Source organism: Lepidochelys kempii, chromosome 9 (genome assembly GCF_965140265.1).
Source record: "Lepidochelys kempii isolate rLepKem1 chromosome 9, rLepKem1.hap2, whole genome shotgun sequence".
In the NCBI taxonomy this organism is placed as follows: domain Eukaryota; kingdom Metazoa; phylum Chordata; order Testudines; family Cheloniidae; genus Lepidochelys; species Lepidochelys kempii.
The window spans coordinates 90,877,456-90,899,869 of record NC_133264.1 but is presented as its reverse complement, the minus strand read 5'-3'; the positions used below and the strand labels follow the sequence as shown (position 1 = coordinate 90,899,869).

The 22,414-nt window shown below is 45.1% G+C and overlaps 1 protein-coding gene across 1 annotated transcript in view; it reads right to left on the bottom strand.

Annotated features, from left to right (window-relative positions):
* The window catches only part of RNF128 (ring finger protein 128), a 44,480-nt gene extending 40,662 nt beyond the window's left edge, over nt 1-3,818 (bottom strand). The window contains exon 1 of the mRNA XM_073358339.1: nt 3,308-3,818. Within this exon, the coding sequence (XP_073214440.1) occupies nt 3,308-3,743 (436 nt within the window). The 5' untranslated portion in view covers nt 3,744-3,818. The remainder of the gene's footprint in view (nt 1-3,307) is intronic.
* Between the last annotated feature and the right edge of the window lie 18,596 nt (nt 3,819-22,414).

The window sequence follows — 22,414 nt, the reverse complement described above, 5'->3', positions numbered from 1 at the left end:
ATATACCCCAGGGCACATAATGAATCATGCTGGATCACCACCTTGAACAATTGTGGCATGAGTCCCTGGGCCTAAAACTCAAAACTACACCCTAGGGGCAAAGGGGAGGGAGAAGATCTCTGAAGCACAGCACACACCATGGAGAACAGCAGCTTGTTCAATTAAGCTAACCAAGTCTCCATCAACTGGGATTTTAAGAAAAATATGGCACGGAGGAAACTGGCTGGCTAAACAGTTTAGTAAGGAGATGCTCCTATCCCTGGGACACTAGTTTAAGAGGTCAGCAGTGATCAAAAGTAGCTGCTCCCTGATGGCTGTTCAGTGATTTAGGTGAACAATATTCGAGGTGCAGGTACTGAAGAATCAAAGTTCTCTTTTCAAAGCTAGAGACAATCCCTTCAGGTCAGAACCCAGACACATGGTTGGGATGCTTCATTTCAAGAACTAGAAAGCGCCCAAAGTCCATGTTTTGTTGTAAGGTTACACGTGCAGTAATCGAATAGCAGACAGTTCTCTCCTTATTTCACTTTCATCCTCATCTGCCACTAAATTTTATTGTAAGTTCATGTTAAACATTCTTCACTACCTTCTCTTAATACTTCTTGCTACAGATATAAGTAGATGCCAAACTAAGGGTGATCTGTTAATGACTGCTACTCTGTTTATGCCCAGTCTTAAGAACATTGCCTTACTTAAGTCCATGCTTTGGCAAGTCTGTTTGGGCCACATTAGTCTTTACACCAGAGGTGGGCAAACTACAGCCTGCGGGCCACATCCGGCCCATGGGACCATCCTGCATTTAACTCTTCATCTCATAGATGTTTATGTGGATTCTGGGTGTACCAAAAAGATTCTTAAGAGGACTTTTGGAAAACCCTGAGTCACCAGTGTATTTGTTGAGTTAAACAGCTTCCTGCACATGCACACACACTCTTCACACACACACCCCCCAACTTCATCTGTAGATCACAGAGGATAAATGGCAGGATGACTGTATTTATCTTCTTTAAGTCCAGGAACTTGCAAGACTGAAACCTCAAGAGTGCTTTATGAAAAATACACAGGAAAAAGCCACACAAATGCCATTTATCCTTAACACTTTAAGAGTGAAGAAATAATCTTTCCCCATTTTCACCAGGTCTTTCTCAGGTCTTGTTTTAAGCCTGCAAGTTTTAAGCCACCCTGTTTTTGTTTCTGTTTGCTAGATTAGTAATGGAAAAAGTAGACACTTCAAAGGAAGTTCTTTTAAGAACCTAATATTGTAAAGTGTTAACTAGAGTCTTAATGTCCACTCTGGTGCTCAAACTTAAGATATTTTCCCATGAAATATTAGCTTGACTGTACTACCATGACGATCAAACTGTTAAGTCTTCATTTGAAAAATGAGGAGTTTTGAGGGGAAACCCCCCACTCACCAGTGGCAAACAGGAAACTTTCTGTGGCAAGTGGAGGGAACCTATGTCATCAACTTCTGCAGAAGGTAAATTTGCTTAAAAAAGGCTTGATACTTGTACTGGAAACACAACTCAACCTGGCAAGGGACAAGTTGTGAGGCATAAAATGATTTTACATGAAGATCAAAGGGTGGGACCCACACTAATTCCATTCAGAGTTGATTGTTGTGTGGGATGCAGGGAAAACTGTGACTAAAAATAGAAATGTCTGGAGGAGACATCAGCCTCTCTCTCTGCCCTTAGGTAGACTGACTGAAAAGCAGACTCTGAGCACATTTAACTAGATTAGTAGCAAAAAGAACCAAACAATTCCCACCCCGAGTCCATATGTCTGAACACATGCTGCCATATGACAGTGCACAGCTCTCCCAGCCCAGGGAACTCAGGCAGCAACCTACTCAGGTTTAAGCTGCAATAGCTTATGTATTTAACACTTATGTATTAAATCAGAAATTCAACAAAATGCCTTGAACAGCAAGCTATGTTTAGGCTGATAAATTGGTATAAGTTCAGGAAAGAGTAACAGACATGTAATTATGAGGACTTCCTGTCTTTTGAAGTAGATCAAAATCACTCGAAGGGACTAAACTAGCCAGACTAAAGATGCCATCAGTCCCTGGCCAACACCCTTCTGAAAACCAAGTGTTGGCCAGGGACAGCTTTTCACTCCGCTACAGGTTTGGGAAGTTCTGAGCAGTAAGCACTGGAGCCCTCTGGAAACTCAGGACTGCAGTAGTTTGTGTTCAGAAGATCATTTTCAAAACCAAGAGCTAGAATACTAGTTAAACGTCTCTCCAGCTTCCTCCTTTTCCCCTTACAGCACCACCACCATTCCCCTATGCTTGCAGTCCTGGCAATACCTGGCCATCATTACTCTACCCCAGCCTCCCCCCCCCCATCCAACCCTCACAATTCCTACTCTTACGTTGTCCCCCAAAACTCTTCCATTCTATCTTATTGCGGAGACAGTAGTCCATCCCCCCATATGTCTGGCTTGTCCCACTCATCCTTTTCACTTTCAGTCCAAGCCACAGCTGCCAAGATAGCCTTCCTGTCCACCCTATTTTAGTCTCTGCAATGACTCTTAGCCTTTCTATATCAAGGTCATGCTCCTACTTGCCTCCCAAGTTCTCCCAAACTCCACCCCTGCTCCACCAATCCTTAGAATCCACTCAAACTACCACTTAGTGCCCTTTTGACTCCCTGCACACACTGCCGCTGAGTGGATTCTCCTTCCCATTAGCATATGGCAAACTCCCTCTGTTCAGACCTTAGAGAAACTACTGAAGACCTCGCTCCCGGGGAAGGGCGAAAAATTCAAGCTCGACTGAAGACCATTCACTTTTAGTGACTAGCTGTTTGTTCATTATGACAGCAAGCAACAGCAGGTTTGCTGCCTGCTTAGCCACATGCATTCAGCTTGCAAGCCCCACTGCCCTACACCTGCACAGCACCACGCCCTCTTCGGGTCCTTGGCGTGAATCCCAAAACGCAGCAGGGACACTCACCCCTGGAGACCTAGCCCTGCCTCGTGAACCGGGAAGCCATCGGCCCCCTCCACGGGAGGCCTTTCTCCAGAGGGCAAGTCTCGAACCGGGCTTGCCCCTGAAGCTCTAGGGCAGCAGCATCGTTGCCATGCGATAAGGAAGCCCGGCCAGAGCCTGGGGCGCAGAGCCCAGCCCAGGGAGCCAGAGCGCGCTAGAAGGGACAGGGGGCGGTGCCCGAGAGTGGCCGGGGTGGGCAGCGCGCCCGGCGGGGACCGGGCTGAGGAGGGGACGATCCCCCGCAGTCACCGAGGGCCGAGCCGGGAGGCCCCTTCCCCCGGCCGGGGCCGGGGCCCGCGCGTCACTCACCGGGGTGCGACATGGGCAGCGCCTCGTTGCCCGTGCCCCGGTAGTTGTAGATCACGGCCCCCGCCGCGCCGCGCTCGGCCGCCAGGCGGATCTTGTCCGCGAAGGTGCAGCCGCCGCCGCGCTGGATGAGCGCGAGCCAGGCCTGGCCGGCGCCCGCCTCGCTGAAGTTGGTGAGCGGGCTGCAGGCGTTGAGGCCGTCGGGCCCGTCGGGCTGCACCAGCAGCCCGGCCGCCCGCTGCAGCGGCGAGTCGTGCCCGAAGAAGCCGCTCTCGCTCGCGTTCCAGCCGCTGCCGTTCCCGCCGCCGCCGGGCTCCCGCCACGACACGTTCAGCCAGGCGGTCCACACGGCCTGGGCGGCGGCGGCCGCCCGGCCCGGGGGCTGCGGGCCCAGCCACAGCAGCGCGCCCAGCGCCAGCAGCGCGGCCGAGGACAGCATGCCACCCGCACGGCCTCGCGCCGCAGCTCCAGAGCCGCTGCGCGCCCAGAATCTCAGCACCTTACTGCGCCGCCGGGCCCGCCCCCGCGCCAGGGCGGGCTCGTGCCGCCCCGCCGCGGCGCCGGGCCCGCCCCCGCGGGGATGGACGGACGAGGAGCTCGGCCGCTGGCCGGGGAGTGCTTGTAACGTACGCCTCCGCCGACACAGCCCCATCACCCCCCCGGGGGGGGGGGCTGCACTGATACCGCTCCGCCACCGATACCCCATCACCGGGAGGGGGGGCTACAGTGATACCCCTCCGCCACAGACGCCTCATGACCCGGGGGGGCGGCTACAGTGATACCCCTCCGCCACAGACACCCCATCACCCGGGGGGGCGGCTACAGTGATACCCCTCCGCCACAGACACCCCATCACCGGGGGAGGGCTACAGTGATACTCCTCCGCCACAGATGCCCCATCACCGGGGGGGGGGGGCTACAGTGATACCCCTCCGCCACAGACACCCCATCACCTGGGTGGGGGCCAGCTACAGTGATACCGCTCCGCCACAGACACCCCATCACCGGGGTGGGGGCCAGCTACAGAGATACCCCTCCACCACAGACACCCCATCACCGGGGGGAGGGGCCAGCTACAGTGATACCCCTCCGCCACAGACGCCCCATCACCGGGGGAGGGCTACAGTGATACCCCTCCGCCACAGACACCCCATCACCGGGGTGGGGGCCAGCTACAGAGATACCCCTCCACCACAGACACCCCATCACCGGGGGGAGGGGCCAGCTACAGTGATACCCCTCCGCCACAGACACCCCATCACCGGGGGAGGGCTACAGTGATACTCCTCCGCCACAGACACCCCATCACCGGGGGGGGGGGAGTCACAGTGATTCCCCTTCGCCACAGACACCCCATCACCGGGGGCTGCACTGATCCCCTTTGCCACAGACACTCCATCATCAGCGGGGGAGGCAAGACAGACTGCGCCAATACCCCTCTGCCCAGAAACCCCATCACTGGGGGTGGCTACACTGATACCCCTCTGCCACAAATACCCCATCATTGGTGGGCTGTACCGATACCCCTCAACCACAGATATCCCATCATTGGCGGGGGGTGGGGGGCTTGTACTGATACCCCTCTGCCACAGACACCCCCCTCATCCTTGGGTGATGGGGGCTGCACCAAGGACCCTCGATCACAGACAACCTCTTCTGGCGAGGGGGCTGCACTGGGATCCCTCCTCCACACACATTCCCCCATCGTAAGGGAGTGGGGGGGCAGCACTTGGACCCCTCCACCACAGGCACCCTCTCTCTGGCTGGGGGGCACTACACTGCCCCCCCCCCCAACAGACACCTCCCTGCCAGTGGGGAGGCAGCAGCACTGAGATCCTTTTCCAGCATGGAACCCCCCCACACAAATAGTTAGCAGGAAGCAGCATTGAAACCTGTTAAAGGGGCTCCTCCCTTAGGGATCCCCCTAATAGCCAGGGGAAAAAACCAGTTCTGGAGCATGCTCCCACCCAGACACACTTCTCCATGGTCATACCCCAAGAAAGGTCAAGCAACAGCCCCTGGAATTCCCCAACATGAGGAATCCTTTTGGGGTTCTCCCCAACTAGGAAGAGACTAGCAGATACCTTTCCCCATGAGACTTCCCCACTGCCCCCTTCAGGGATCCAGCAGCAGCCCAGGGAACATCCACAGGGATTGCTCTCCTGGGGGATTCCCCCACCATCTTAGCCTGTCCTGTGGAACAGTGCCAGACCATTCTACATTGTCATTGCTGCCACCAGGCACACACTGTTTATCCACATGCTCATTCTGCTTTGCATTACTGAGCTGTTTGCAGAGCGCTTGGTAAATGTAAAGTGCCATATAAATGCTCCCTAATATTAACTGTGTAAACAATGTCCACTCACTGCCTATTGTGCTCTGTCTTAATATTTTACAGAAAACCATCACTTTAACCAAATATTCATGTACTATTAGTTCCTACATTATTTTTATTTGATTTATATGGCACATAAATTGCAATACGAATTAATGTGCCTTTTGTTTGTTTCTCTGTAGTAGTATATTACTTTCTGGTTTTGTTACTATAGGGGCCTTATTTTGCCAGTTCATAGTCATCTGGGCCCCAATCCTCAGATTTACACATGTATTCAACTTTAAGCACCTGAGTTGTTCCACTGGTCCCATGTGCCAAAGAGCGTGAAGGGTTGGGATCTTACAGAGTCCCACTGATGGGCTAAGCAACTTGCAGAATTAAGTCTTAAAGGGACTGGGGAGGTGAAGTGAGGGGATTCATTTTTATTGATAATTGTCAATATGTTAGGCCTGGATCCTGCAAGCTGCTCCAAGCAGATGGACCCCTATGCCTTCATGAAGCCTCACTGAAGTTAATGGACCTTCACATGCACAAAGATCCCCCCCATGCAGATTAGTTTGCAGGATCAGGGCCTTACCTTGGAAATTATTGTTCATATACAGAGAACATGTGTCCAAAGACTTGGTGAGAGGCACATATTTGATAAAGATAACATACTGTAAATAAGAATGAACAGACATTTCTCCAAAGATGATCACATAGGAAATCTTTCAAATGTGGAAGAGTATATTCTATTTGTTCTTTAATTATAGAGTTTGGGCTGATCCTGAACCTACTGCAGCTGATAACAAAACTCTCACTAATTCTAATGAACCAGGAAAGGGCTCATGGGGCCTGTTTTTCCACAGTCTTCCACCTTGTGGAATCATTTACACCCATGCAAAATGGGTGAAAATCCTGCAAACACATATGAGTAATTCTACCATGTGAATTGTCCCAATGGATTCAGTGGAATTACTCACATGAATAAAGATACTCATGTTCAAGTTTGCGGGATCAGGCCCTGAGTTTGGGAGTGTTTTATCACCACTTTACACAGATGTGAGTAACTACATAAAGGGTGGATTCAGAAGGAGCAGAGATTGGCCAACATTGGGTGGGATTTTCAAAAACATCCAAACTGTCAGGCAGTGAAGACTCATGCCTGTTGTTCCATGGCATCAGGGAAAAAATCAGAAATGTTGTCAGCTGAGCAAGTAAGATTCAGAAGGACATACTACAGAATTAAAAATATATATATATTGCATGTACCTTATGCAATGTCTAGTAAATTTTAATGTTATGCCCCAAAGATCTGTAGTTCCTATTTAACAGAAGCTGTAACATAATCATAATGCAAACAATCTCTTATTACTAAATTAACATGAAGCTTGTGACACACACATATACACACAGCTCTTGTTTCTTTCCTTTAATGACTGACTGAACAAATTGGCCCACCTTTCACAGGACACAGCATACTTGTCTTGTTCCATCCTTGCATGAAAGCTGATCATTTCCAGCCAGGAACCATTCCAATGTTCTCAATATTTCTGTGGTGCTCTAATTTATTTGCCACATTCAGTACTCCAGGACCAGGAGTAAGATATGGTGAAATAATGGTTAGCCCCCTCTCTGAACCTTGTGAAATTGGTTTAAAGGGGCACAGTCAAATTGAAAGTTAACTCCTTCCCTTTCCTCCCAAAAAATGAGAGTTAAAAAGAATACCAGGTACTACACCTGTCTCTGAATCCCCTTACACTTTGGGTAGTTTTACAATAACATTTTTCTATTTTCAAAAATGTTTTTTTCTTCCCTGGTTCTATGCAAAATACTCACACAAGCAATAAGGGAAACTAATTGGCTGTACAGCAGAAATAGTGAAATTCACTCGACAAAAAGTGCTGTCAAATACACAAAGCAAACAAACTGAAAAGTATAGAGAGAATTCACCCCTCCTGCCCCTTCTCTGATCTGTTCCACTTGTAGTGATCTTAATATTACAACAGCAGGTAAAGAAAACAGAGATAGAAGGGTAATTTTTAAGTTAATGCTGTCCCTTTAAAACAAAACTCTTTACCATACCTTTTCACCTTGCTGATACTGTGATTCTTGAAAGTACATAAGGATTTTTCTCCTGATCCAGCAAATGTTTATGAACATGCTTATGCTTATCTACATGCTTAACTTTAAGCACATAAATAGTCTCAGCAAAGTCAATGGGTTGAATCCTGGCTCCTTTGAGTTTTACCATTGAATTCAATTGGGCCAGAATTTATCCCAGACACTACTCGTTTTATTCGAAGTGTTTGCAGGATTGTGGGCTAAATCCTAACACAGTTACACTCTTCTCCCGGTAAGGAATTCAGCAGTTTGTATGCTACTTGTGATTAAAAAAAACCATGAACATTTACAGATTTTTACAATATTTTGATGCAAGGATACTAGACGGGTCAGAATGAGGGGAAACCTGCAGTTTAAAAAACAGAAAATATGACTCAATGCGCAAAAGTACCCTGGTCACTTCTGGTTGACACATATTTCTGCCAATCAAATAAGTCTGTGACCTAGAGCATCCTCATTTATGTACATGATTGTGTGTGACATTGTTCACTGGCTTTGCCACAGACCAGTGTGGCTGGCTGGCTTGGTTTGGTTTAGACCCATAGTGAGACGAGAAGACTTTTTTCGTTGTTGGCGGTGAAAGGGTAGTGAACAGAGTAGGTACTGAAGCCCTGTTATATGTCTATATAGAGAAGTTGAATATTGTCCTAAAGTTCAAGGAACATTTGAAGCTCACTGAGCAAATCCTTTTCTTCTAAACTATGCTAACCAAATGTCTCATTTCTTATTACACATGAAAGCATAGAATTGTAGGACTGGAAGGGACCCTGAGAGGTCTTCTAGTTCAGTCCCCTGCACTCAAGGCAGGACTCTAGACCAGCATTCTCTACCAGAGGTCTGGGGCCCTCTGGGAAGCCAAGAGTAGGTTTCAGGGGGGTCCGCCAAGCAGGGCCAGTGTTAGACTCGCTGGGGCCCAGGGCGGAAAGCCAAAGTCCCATCATGTGGGGCAGAGCCCACCCAGGGGCTGAAGCCAAAGCCGAAGCCTGAGCAACTTAGCTTTGTGGGACGCCTTGTGGCGTGAGGCCCCAGGCAATTGCCCTGCTTGCTACCCCCTAATGCCGGCCCTGGATTTCATATGCAGAAAAACATTTGTTGTGGCACAGGTGGGCTGTGGAGTTTTTATAGCATGTTGAGGGGGCCTCAGAAAGAAAAAGATTGAGACCCCCTGCTCTAGACCATCCCTGACAGGTGTTTGTCTAACCTGCTCTTAAAAACTTCCAGTGATGGAGAATCCACAACCTCCCTAGGCAATTTTTTCTGGTTAAAGCAGATCAATTATTTCAAAATTGAAGTTTCAGATAAAAGCAATAGTCTATATGAAGGTAATCAACATGCCAAGGCCCAACCCTGCAATCAGTTCTGCATGGGAGCAAAGATCTGCTCATAAAGATTAGAAAAATCTGACAGGGCCTTACGAAAGAACATTAACAGAGTTCCAGACTTTTTCCAAGTTTTGGGGATAATCAGATTTGGGTATTTCATAATGATAGGAACCAGCTACAAAACTTGGTCAGGGGAGTTTGGATCTGATCTTTTGGTCCACATCCAGTTGTCCTAAGAGCACCTCTTACATCAATTTTTAATTTGATTCTAAAAATGTGATTGTGTGACTAGAAGATTGATTAAATCCAGCTTTTAATGTTATTTTAGGCAGTGTTGTTATTTTGTGTGAACAACGTTCTTGTGAAATACAGCAGAAAGTTAGGAGGGAATCTTTCACAGGGACTGTATGGCTTTGGAAACTGACAGTTGGCTATTGCACCCTTTACTTGTAGGTCACCAGTTGAAAACTAGCTCAGCTTGGTAATAAACAAAGTTATGGTTCTTTGGCAACTTATGTGAAATGAGTTTGTGGTCTCAGTCTGGCTCCTGGTGGCCAAATATCCACAGCACAAGTCCACCCGCTTTACCAACTAGCAGAGGCTTGAGGTACAGCACTGTTACTTGAGCTCTGCCGCATGAGCTCTCTAAGATAGTCTTTATGGCTATGATTACAGACATTTCACAAACATTTATTTTGCTTGGGGCCACGTGATTTGCTCTCTGCTCAGGCAACATTCCCCTGACTTCAAAAGGGCAGGGTAAGCAAAGGCTAAGCACAAATAGAAACTTTGTTCATATTGTGTGGGGAACATATTTCAGCTTAGTGATCATTTGCGCTGGAAAAGGGGGAAGGAATATTGAAGCTGATAACATTCAGTCCTAAGTAGTATTTGTTGGAGGATCTCAGTACTGCTTGGAACTTAGAGAGTCAACATTGCTACCCACCAGAAGCCTGATTCTGCATTCCTTGTACAAAACTCCTACAGGGCTGATTCTCCACTCCAAGATACTGGTGTAACAGAGTGGAGAATCAAGTCTTTAACCATCATTTGCGTGTGCAAGGAAAACAGTATCAGAGCACAGAAGGACATATTTCTAGCAGTTAAAATTTTAAAAACATAATGCACAATTTAAATTGATAACTTTAAAAAAGTTACATGCCTAAATGTTAGAAATCTTCCTGTTCGCATTTCATGCTGAATTAATTCTCCTTCCATGATGATGCATTAATAAACAGATCTGAAACCTTACTAAGGTGTGACCCCCCGCCATCACCACATACTCTCCTTTTGTAACCTAGAAAAATAGCCTCTACATTGACTGTCAGCCCAGTTACCATCTATCCATAACCAATAAAAAGGATAATTGCCCAAAGCAGTAGCTGAGACCTCTGCAGTACTATAAAGGAGTTCTTTGGTACTATTTCCCTTTCCACAGAAAGGATCATTTTGCATGTTAGAGGGATCTCGTCTAGTAGTTAGAGTAGTAGATTGGAACTCCTGAATGTGACCTCGGTCAAGAATCATAACCTTTTGGTGCCACAATTTACACATCTGTAAAATGGGTCCAGCAATACTTACATACAGGGGTAAGCTAATACCTACATGGCAGGAGAGTTGTGATGATTTGTTGAAAAAGCCTTTGAGCTGCTTAGAGGCAAGGCACTGTAAAAATGCAGTATCCCATTTTACCATTGCATAAGCAAAAATGATGTGGCAAGTAAGTACTGGTAGCATTCAGAAGTCCATTCATTCCCCAGATCTCTCTCTGACATTGGTTTAAAGTTGGTTGAGTGTGCTATAGAAGGGCTTTTGTCCTAGCTCTGTATTTGTTTGACTTCTTTGTAAGATTTATTAAGTGAAGGATTTAGTCTGTGTAACTTTCCTCTTCCCCCTTTTTTTTTTCTTGGAGTAAGTCATTGAGAAGGTTTTATAAAGTGTGCTTTGACTTTCAGTTAAACAAAGTGAAATCCTGGCTGCAGTGAAGTCAATGGGAGTTTTGCCACTGGCTGGGATTTCATCCACACTCTTTATCTGAAGCATTATCTTACTGAAGTAAATATTTAAGCCCTTTTTTTTCCAACATGTGCTTGCCAAATAGTGATGGCGCTAATGTCAGGACAGCCTATTTTGGTGAATTCTTCCTCATATTTGTTGTATGGATTTGACTATGTCATCATTTGAAAACCTGTAGTTTGTGTTGTAAAAAGCCTTACTATAGACCACCTTGATGTTCTTATCAATAGATCCTAGATAGACCAAAAACCTTAAATCTAGTTCTAAACCTCTTCAAACTTCAGAGTCAGATACCCAGATGTGAATCCACCCCATTCATGCCGTGCTTCTTTAGGCCAAAATTTTATGAGCCCAGTTTGTGAGGGTTCAGTGTCATTGCATCAGAACGCAGCAGCTCTGTATCCGTTCCTTGCAACCTTAGCCCCTCTCCACTGAATAACTTTTAAAAATGAAAAAAAACCCCCCCCAAAAAAAACCCCACAGTGATCAAAATTATAGTCATAAATGAAACTCAGGACTGAAGAAATGAGATAAACATCCAGGAACAAACACTGAAAAAGACGCCTTCTAACAGACAATAAGAGTTGCACCAATGTGGGGGTGGGGGAATTTTCTCCCATTGTCTAAAACTGGAACAATGCCTGGCGTAATAACTGCAACAATTTCACAAGGAGTCAGAGAGGATCAGTAATGCCACAGCAATTCCATACTTTCACCCTCAGCTGTGCAGTTATTTAATCAGCTTCCTACCAACCTATACGAATAAAAGGCAGGCCAAGATTCCACATTTGTCCCGCCTGCGGGACCCTAGCTTAGGTTTTCCATTACCCTAGTGCATTTTGGGGTGTCACCCAATACTGTACGGGGCGGTGTGGTTAGCAGGACCAGAATTTAGGTTTTGGAGTCTGCTGCTGCTGAATGGGGATGGGCAGGCAGCTTGCTCTGCTGAAGATGATTTCTAGGCATTAAGCTGGAGAGGGGGCCATATCTTGTGACACCCCTCATACAAGTTCTAAGATGGGAGAATGGACTAGACTGTTGTCCTAAGTGACCCCACATGGAGGCCAACTGGTCAGGCCTGAAGACATCAGGGAGGATGAGGTAGAGGTTGCAGTGCATCTTGCTTGTCCCTCTTTTCTGCCCAGAAGAAAAGTCTCCGAGGTGCTGGGAGATTTGAGGGAAAGGGACATCCTGGCTCACAAATTCACACAGAAACCAGCTGACTTTCACTGCTTTAGCATTTGTTTGAAACTCAAATAACTTGGAAATGAGGTTGAAATTCTACATCAACTGGAATGGAAAAAAGTGCATCAGATCCCCCTGCAAGTTGAAACCAATTAGTTTTGCTCAGCTCTTGCCACAAGACAATGAGATTTCCACAAGCGTCCTAGGTACCAGTAAAGCAAGCATTGTTTTTAGCTGTGGTTTTGGCTTAAGATACCAAGGGAGTTTAGGTTAGCTCTTTGCTATGACAGCACTCGACGTGCCTGCTACAGGCCAGGCAATATGTTTTAAACGTTCTGTCACCCTGACATATGGGCAGTATGAGATCATGACAGTTGTAAATGGATGAGACTTCTCCAGCATGCTTTCTCCCTTCTACAAAATGTGTGACCTCAAGGGATTACATTTTCTGCCACTTAATCTCAAAGGAAGGGGTCAATAAAAAGATCCACAGAGCAACTGGGAGAAGCAAGTGACTTAAACTGAAAGCTGAATCCGTGACACCAATTATAAGCTGCCTCTAGCTAGGAAAACATATGTAACACTAACTAATCATATAGGAGCTTATAAAGACATGGCTAAAGAGGGCCAGATCATGCAACATACCAAGCGCCCTCCATCCTTCTTGACTTCACTGAGATTTGGGGACCCTCAGCACTACACAGGATCAGGCCTAAGCCCCCTGATTCACTGGGGTCTTTCCTCAGTGGTAGGGGAGTTTCCATTCATTGGGATTGAATCAGTGCAGTTTACTTCCCTCTTTGGTAACAGATTGTGCAAGTTCCTGCCCGGTCTGGGATCTAGAATTTCCATATAATGCATCTGTGACACTGAGTTCAGCAGTTAAAGGGCACCAAGTGACTGAAAACCTGATTGTGTCCTCCTGAGCAGAAAACACTGCACATGGGGGCCCTTGGAAAAGAATGAATGAGGTTTGAGAACAAATGAATAAGGTACAAAATGGCATCACTTTTGGGACCAATTCAGACACCCCCATACATGAGCGGCTGGACCAGCAGCTGGAGCTATATGCATAGTCAAATTCCGGTCTCAGTGCAGATATTTCAGATACAAAATGGACATAACTCAGCACTGCCTCACGCCTTGTGAAATCACAATTGATTTCAATAGGAAACCTGTAGGGACTTAAATGTGTGTAGCTCAGCACTAGTGCAGTCCTGAGATTTTTATATAAAACGCTAAAAGCTGAAGAAGGGAACTTTCATTCTGAAAGCAGGTATTTTAAAACATATGACCGCAGAAGCTTAAGCGCTCAAGCTAACAGCCCACTTTCCTGGCATAAATGGGATGTGGTTGGTTCCAGAGGGTGAAATTCTGGCCCCTCTGAAGTCAATTGGCATTTTGCCATTGATTTCAATAGGACGGAGATTTCACTGGTCCCAGAGTCTTTAACGTGGGAACTTGTTTTTCTCTTTGGCCCACCAGACCAAAGATCAGGTGACACATTGCAAGATGTACCTATTGTACCAGCATATCTCAGTGGAAGTAGTGGTGGGAGCAAGGGACTGGTTAAAGGATTACCTGGAGAGGATGGAGAAGTTGGAGAAAGCAGGGATGGGAAATGGTTTCTGGGGGGGACCTTATTTTCCTTTGCCCAGATTTACAATTATATCCCTTGCAGGAACATACATTATAATTTTATTGAAATTCTGATTTAGGTAGCAACATTGTCCACCACCTAGACTTTTAAACAGGTGCAGTTAATAAATGCAAATAAATAAAAATGTATATTTGTCAGTTGCATAAGAAGACGCTTTTGACACGGTCTCCCACAGTATTCTTGTCAGCAAGTTAAGGAAGTATGGGCTGGATGAATGCACTATAAGGTGGGTAGAAAGCTGGCTAGATTGTCGGGCTCAACGGGTAGTGATCAATGGCTCCATGTCTAGTTGGCAGCCAGTATCAAGTGGAGTGCCCCAAGGGTCGGTTCTGGGGCCGGTTTTGTTCAATATCTTCATAAATGATCTGGAGGATGGTGTGGATTGCACTCTCAGCAAATTTGCGGATGATACTAAACTGGGAGGAGTGGTAGATACGCTGGAGGGGAGGGATAGGATACAGAAGGACCTAGACAAATTGGAGGATTGGGCCAAAAGAAATCTGATGAGGTTCAATAAGGATAAGTGCAGGGTCCTGCACTTAGGATGGAAGAATCCAATGCACCGCTACAGACTAGGGACCGAATGACTAGGCAGCAGTTCTGCGGAAAAGGACCTAGGGGTGACAGTGGATGAGAAGCTGGATATGAGTCAGCAGTGTGCCCTTGTTGCCAAGAAGGCCAATGGCATTTTGGGATGTATAAGTAGGCGAATAGCGAGCAGATCGAGGGATGTGATCGTTCCCCTCTATTCGACATTGGTGAGGCCTCATCTGGAGTACTGTGTCCAGTTTTGGGCCCCACACTACAAGAAGGATGTGGATAAATTGGAGAGAGTCCAGCGAAGGGCAACAAAAATGATTAGGGGACTGGAACACATGACTTATGAGGAGAGGCTGAGGGAGCTGGGATTGTTTAGCCTGCAGAAGAGAAGAATGAGGGGGGATTTGATAGCTGCTTTCAACTACCTGAAAGGGGGTTCCAAAGAGGATGGCTCTAGACTGTTCTCAATGGTAGCAGATGACAGAAGGAGGAGTAATGGTCTCAAGTTGCAGTGGGGGAGGTTTAGATTGGATATTAGGAAAAACTTTTTCACTAAGAGGGTGGTGAAACACTGGAATGCGTTACCTAGGGAGGTGGTAGAATCTCCTTCCTTAGAGGTTTTTAAGGTCAGGCTTGACAAAGCCCTGGCTGGGATGATTTAACTGGGAATTGGTCCTGCTTCGAGCAGGGGGTTGGACTAGATGACCTTCTGGGGTCCCTTCCAACCCTGATATTCTATGATTCTAAGTATGTGCGAAGCCAATCCATCACTAAAGTAGGAACCATGACCGTTTCCAATGGCAAGTGACCACGGTCCGGAACAGCATATGGGCTGCTGCACACAGAGAGGCAGGGTCACTGAGTTGTTTATAGAAGGCATCCTGGTTCAAACAGAGGACATTGTCAGCATCACGGAACACAAGCAGCTGGCCGTGGCACACAGCCATGCTTAAACAGCGTTCTCTCTCTTTGATAATGCTCTGGAGCGGTCTAAATCAAAGACCCGTTTCAGACTAAATGATTTTTGTTACACATTTTTGCTGACTTACGGAGGAACGTTATTTCAAACAGTGACAGGCCCAAGTTGCAATGTTTGGGTGTGTATAGCCAAATTTTCCAAAGGCCAACCTGACCTGGATTCTGGAAACGTTAATAGAACCTTTCTTAAGGGACCTTTGTACAACTGAGATATAAGAATACAACTTCTGAATGGATACATAAAAGGATAATTAAAAAAAGTAATCACAATTAATCACTATGTTAATCAATAATAGAATACCATTTATTTAAATAATTTTGGATTTTTTTTTACATTTTCAAATATACTGATTTCAATTACAACACAGAATACAAAGTGTACAGTGCTGACTTAACATTAATTTCGGACTACAAATATTTGTACGGTAAAAACAAAAGAAATTGTATTTTTCAATTCACCTAATACAAGCACTGTAGTGCAATCTCTTTATCATGAAAGTTGAACTTACAAATGTAGAATTATGTAAAAAAAATAACTGCATTCAAAAATAAAACGTAAAACTTTAGAGCCTACACGTCCACTCAGTCCTACTTCAGCCAATCACTCAGACAAACAAGTTTGGTTATAATTTGCAAGAGATAATGCTGCCAGCTTCTTGTTTACAACGTCACCTGAAAGTGAGAACAGGCGTTCGCATGCGCTATTGTAGCCAGAGTCACAAGATATTTACGTGCCAGATGCGCTAAAGATTCATATGTCCCTTCATGCTTCAATCACCATTCTAGGGGACATGCATCCATGCTGATCTCGGGTTCGGCTAGATAATGATCCAAAGCAGAGCAGACCGATGCATGTTCATTTTCATCATCTGAGTCAGATGCCACCAGCAGAAGACTGATTTTCTTTTTTTTGTGGTTTGGGTTCTGTAGTTTCCGCATCTGAGTGTTTCTCTTTTAATACTTCTGAAAGCATGCTCCACTCCTCATCCCTCTCAGATTTTGAACAGCTCTTCAGATTCTTAAACTTTGGGTGGAGTGCCGTAGCTATTTTTAGAAATCTCACATTGTTACCTTCTTTGTGTTTTGTCAAATCTGCAGCAAAAGTGTTCTTACAACGAACATTTGCTGGGTCATCATCCGAGACTGCTATAACATGAAATATATGGCAGAATGCGGGTATAACTGAGCTGGAGACATACAATTCTCTCCCCAAGGAGTTCAGTCACAAATTTAATTAATGCATTTTTTTTTAAATGAGCATCATCAGCATGGAAGCATGTCCTTTGGAACGGTGGCGGAAGCATGAAGGGGCATACGAATGTTTAGCATATCTGGCATGTAAATACCTTGTAATGCCGGCTATAAAAGTCCCATGCGAACACCTGTTCTCACTTTCTGGTGACATTGTAAATAAGAAGAGGGCAGCAGTATCTCCTGTAAATGTAAACAAACGTGCTTGGCTTAGCGATTGGCTGAACAAGTAGTAGAACTGAGTGGACTTGTACGCTCTAAAGTTTTATATTGTTTTGTTTTTGAGTGTGGTTATGTAACAAAAAATGACATTTGTAAGTTACACTTTCAAGATAAAGAGATTGCACTACAGGACTTGTATGAGGTGAATTGAAAAAAACTGTTTGTTTTTAACAGTGCAAATATTTGTAATCAGAAATATAGAGTGAACACTGTACACTTTGTATTGTGTGTTGTAATAGAAATCAATATATTTGAAAACGTAGAAAAACATCCAAAAATATTTAATACATTTCAATGGGTATTCTATTGTTTAACTGTGTGATTAAAACTGTGATTTATCACAATTGGTTTTTTTTTTTTTGAGGTAATTGCATGAGTTAACTATGATTAATCGACAGCCCTAATAAATACTACACTACTTAGAGTTCATTTTTCCAGGTGGGTCTGCGCCAGTCCTGGAATTAATGGAGCTGTGCAGTAATGGTCTGCTCTAAAGCCCAGTGAAATCAATGAAAAGACTAGATAAGTTCATGGAGGATAGGTCCATCAATGGCTATTAACCAGGATGGGCAGGGCTGGTGTCCCTGGCCTCTGTTTGCCAGAAGCTGGGAATGAGCAACTGGGGATGGATCACATGGCGATGACCTGTTCTGTTCATTCCCTCTGGGGCACCTGGCACTGGCCACTGTCAGAAGAGTGGCCAGTGCTATGTTTGTAGGAGAAGCTCAGGAGCTTGGTTAATTCACACCTACTGCCTCTCATGGTGGGGGAGGGGGAGGGCTGGAGTAATTAAGTTGACAGGAGAGAGCTCTCCCGTCAGCTTAGAGCGGTTACACAGAGAGCTTACAGCAGCTAGTGCAGCTGCACTAGTGTAAGCTTTCTAGCGTAGTGATAGCCTGAGTTTCCCAGACCTAAAGAAGAGTTCTGTGCAGCTGGCCCAATAAAAGATATTATCTTACCCCCCTTGTCTCTCTAATATCCTGGGACCAGCACAGCTGTAACACTACATGCTACAGCATGGGAAGCAGGGGCTAGCCACTCTTCTGGACCATCTGGGGATAAACTCTCAACACACAGGACCCTTGTTAGCTTCGTGCTTTGCCATGTGGCCGTACTAGCTCTTACCTCTGATTATGAAAATGAGTTGGGTCTTTTGGGATGCTGTCCACATGGAAAAAAGCAGCTGTTTCATTGTAAACGAGGCCACTTATGCCATTTTCACTGACAAGGGGGACAAATGTCATCCCTATTATGACTTTGTTGACCTCAGGGATGAATTTGGCCCCTGGTTTGTAAAATGGGTTGTTGCACTGAAACAGGATTTAATGAAAATGTAAATCCATCAGCTGAATGTTGTATACCCTTAGAGGGTGAGCTGTTCAAACTGCAGCTGTTCAAAACAAGAATACAGCAATTGGCTGTTACTCCGGTGAAAGCTCAGATAATCAATGTATGTTGCAACACATACAGTACACTGAACATTGGAAAGTGGTATTTTCCAGAAAGGGGAGAATAAGGGAAAACTCAGTGAATCAGAAGATAAGTTTATACTAGCCTTCAAAACAAAAGACAAAACAAAAAGTCCAGTGGCAGACACTCAGTCCACAAGTTTCTAGCACTGTATCAAAAAGCGTAACAGCCTTGTTTGAATGAATCTCCGAGAGAACACAAATTAGCCTTTGAGGCTGCAGAACTGTTCTGAATGCAAAGTTTGGGGGGGAGGATGGGGAGGGAAATCAACACCAACTTTTTCAAGTACAATTGTAGATTAGGTGAGCTGTGTGAACTGAGGGAAACGTACTGCTGCTAAATATGTAAGATACGTCGGCCAGAGTGTGATTTACTTTATTAGTATGGGACGTATTAACTACTACAAAATTTAGTTTTCATAGACTGAGGCTTAATGTATCTGCCACAGCAAAACATTTCAGAACACTGTAAATACCTGTACCGTAGCCAACATATTTGAATGATTTCAGAAGTGAGCAATACAAATTCTCTGATTTCCTGTTCTATATACATGTGTCCTCCTATTCTATTTTGAAAATGAAAAGGATCTTTGTAAAAATAACTGGAAAGATAATCAACACAAGAGCTTAGTACCCTCTGCTGGTCCCTGTTCACAATGCAGGAGAAGTGTTGTCCATAAAGGACTATTAATGCTGGTTGAATTTCATGGAGTTGTTTTGCAGCCGAGTGGTATGATCTTGTAAGCCTATTTTGCCCTGAATTACCAAGAAATGCTTTTATCTTTTTTACTTAAGAAGTAGCATCCTCCTTAAATCCTGGTATGTTCTTCATCACCTACTCAAAGCACAAGCATGAGAATGACTCCATAGCCTAGTGGTTGGAGCACTCAACCAGGATGAGAGAGACTCAGGATACAGTTCCCACACTCCAATGATTCTTTCCTTATTTATCCACAGTGCAACAGCTTCAACAGAGACTGAGGGACTGCTTACATCAGAATACCCCATCTCCCAGTGGTTAGAGCACTCACCTGAGAGGTGGCAGATCCCTGTTCAAATCCCTTCTCCCCCTAGATGGAGGGAAGACTTGAACTGGGGATCTCAGATGAGTACCTTAACCCATGGACTAAAAGTTATGAGGGAAGTCCACCTCCCCCTGCCCCCCAGCTGTTTCGTGGAAGTTCATCTATTAGGCATGCTTCTGAGTTAGGTGGCCAAACATCCATCTACCACTGATTTGTGAATCATTCTGGGGCTTAGGCAGGAGATAGGCATCTGGACACTATAGGGAGGCAGAAACACAGGTGCCTACGGAACATTTACTGTAAAACAGAGTTTAGGTGCTTACAGAATTTCAGCTGGAGTTTTGTGGATTGCAGGGATCTCGAAATTAAGACTCTTATACCTAAAACAGGGACTTCGGCACCTAATTGATTTTGAGCTTTGAGCCCCAGGTGCCTGAGTATGGATTTAAGAAACTAAAGCGAGCCATTTTTGAAAATTATTACAGAAGATAATCTATTCAATGGATTGTGCTGAAGAGAGAGAGAGATCCTACATATATATCTTTCTTTAAGCAAGGGCTCCTTCCCTGTGTAACTGAATGTTAGTATAATTTACACAAATCACATACAAAATTTGCCTGTAGGATTTCAAGACTACACTACTATTAACACTTCCTGCCCTACAATTAGTGAGTCTGGTAATCAGACTGGGGACAGCAGAAATGCTCTCTCATTGTGATACTAAGCTTTTCCTTCTTAACAGCAGTGAGTGTACTGGCTTCACTTTACATCTATGTGCGCTACACTGTCACCCTGGCGTTAATGCCCACTGACAAATGAAATTGACGAGGAGCAGGAGGGAGCTGGCAATGGATCAGAGAGGGGAACCACTTCCCCTCCCCACCAATTTAAATCTGTTATAAAAAAAATATTCAAAGTGCTTTACAAGGGACAGGATTCTACTGGTACCTGTTTCAGTTAGTGGGTCACTCAGCAGACCATACTACACTATGGCACTTTCTCTAGCGCAGGAGATGTATTCTACCATAAATTCCATTAACTTAATGGAAAAGTCAGTGGGATGTAAGAGGAGGAACTCAAAACCAGCAGCAGAGGTCTAATAAATAAATGAGCTGAGTAATTCTAATAAACAATTATTCTCAGGTTTCAGAGTAGCAGCCGTGTTAGTCTGTATCCGCAAAAAGAACAGGACTTGTGGCACCTTAGAGATTAACAAATTTATTAGAACATAAGCTTTTGTGAGCTACAGTTCACTTCATCGGATGCATAGAATGGAACATATAGTAAGATATATATACACCCCCACCCTCACCCACACACACATACAGATAAGTTGGAAGGTGCCATACAAACTGTGAGAGGCTAAAAGAAAAGGAGTACTTGTGGCACCTTAGAGACTAACAAATTTATTTGAACATAAGCTTTCGTGAGCCTGTGGCCACTCAGTAAAAGATTTAAGGGTGGCAATTTTGCAACAGAAAATCTTCAAAAACAGACTCCAAGGAGAAACTGCTGAGCTTGAATTAATATGTAAACTAGATACCATTCACTTGGGTTTGAATAGAGACTGGGAGTGGCTCGGTCATTACACATATCGAATCTATTTCCTTAAGCTAAGTATCTGATGAGGTTCAACAAGGACAAGTGCAGAGTCCTGCACTTAGGACGGAAGAACCCCATGCACAGCTACAGACTAGGGACTGAATGGCTCGGCAGCAGTTCTGCAGAAAAGGACTTAGGGGTTACAGTGGACGAGAAGCTGGATATGAGTCAACAGTGTGCCCTTGTTGCCAAGAAGGCCAATGGCATTTTGGGATGCATAAGTAGGGGCATTGCCAGCAGATCGAGGGACGTGATTGTTCCCCTCTATTCGACACTGGTGAGGCCTCATCTGAAGTACTGTGTCCAGTTTTGGGCCCCACACTACAAGAAGGATGTGGAAAAATTGGGAAGAGTCCAGCGGAGGGCAACAAAAATGATTAGGGGACTGGGACACGTGACTTATGAGGAGAGGCTGAGGGAACTGGGGATGTTTAGTCTATGGAAGAGAAGAACGAGGGGGGATTTGATAGCTGCTTTCAACTACCTGAAAGGGGGTTCCAAAGAGCATGTCTATACTGTTCTCAGTGGTAGCAGATGACAGAACAAGGAGTAATGGTCTCAAGTTGCAGTGGGGGAGGTTTAGATTGGATATTAGGAAAAACTTTTTCACTAGGAGGGTGGTGAAACACTGGAATGCGTTACCTAGGGAGGTGGTGGAATCTCCTTCCTTAGAAGTTTTTAAGGTCAGGCTTGACAAAGCCCTGGCTGGGATGATTTAATTGGGGATTGGTCCTGCTTTGAGCAGGGGGTTGGACTAGATGACCTCCTGAGGTCCCGTCCAACCCTGATATTCTATGATTCACACCTTCTTGTCAACTGTCTAAATGGGCCAACTTGATTATCACTACAAAAGTTTTTTTTTCTTCTGCTGATAATAGCTCATCTTAACTAATTAGCCTCTCACAGTTTGTATGGTAAATTCCAACTTATCTGTATGTGTATCTATCTTACTAGATGTTCCATTCTATGCATCCGACAAAGTGAGCTGTAGCTCACGAAAGCTTATGCTCTAATAAATTTTTTAGTCTCTAAGGTGCCCAAGTACTCCTGTTCTTTTTGCAATTATTCTCAGAGGCCAGTCACAATACACAGTAACAGTAAAGGAATCACGAAAGCGGATTTTTGTAAAAAGTTTGGTGTTGGTATCATCCTGATTACCTTGGAGGTTGATGTTCTTTACTTATCCATGAACAGGTACATATCACAAGGGCAGTGTAAGTGTCCTCACACTGTCCTGCCACTTTAGATAAGCTATTACCAGCAGGACAGTGGGGTGGGAGGAGGTATTGTTTCATATTCTCTGTGTGTATATAAAGTCTGCTGCAGTTTCCACGGTATGCATCCGATGAAGTGAGCTGTAGCTCACGAAAGCTCATGCTCAAATAAATTGGTTAGTCTCTAA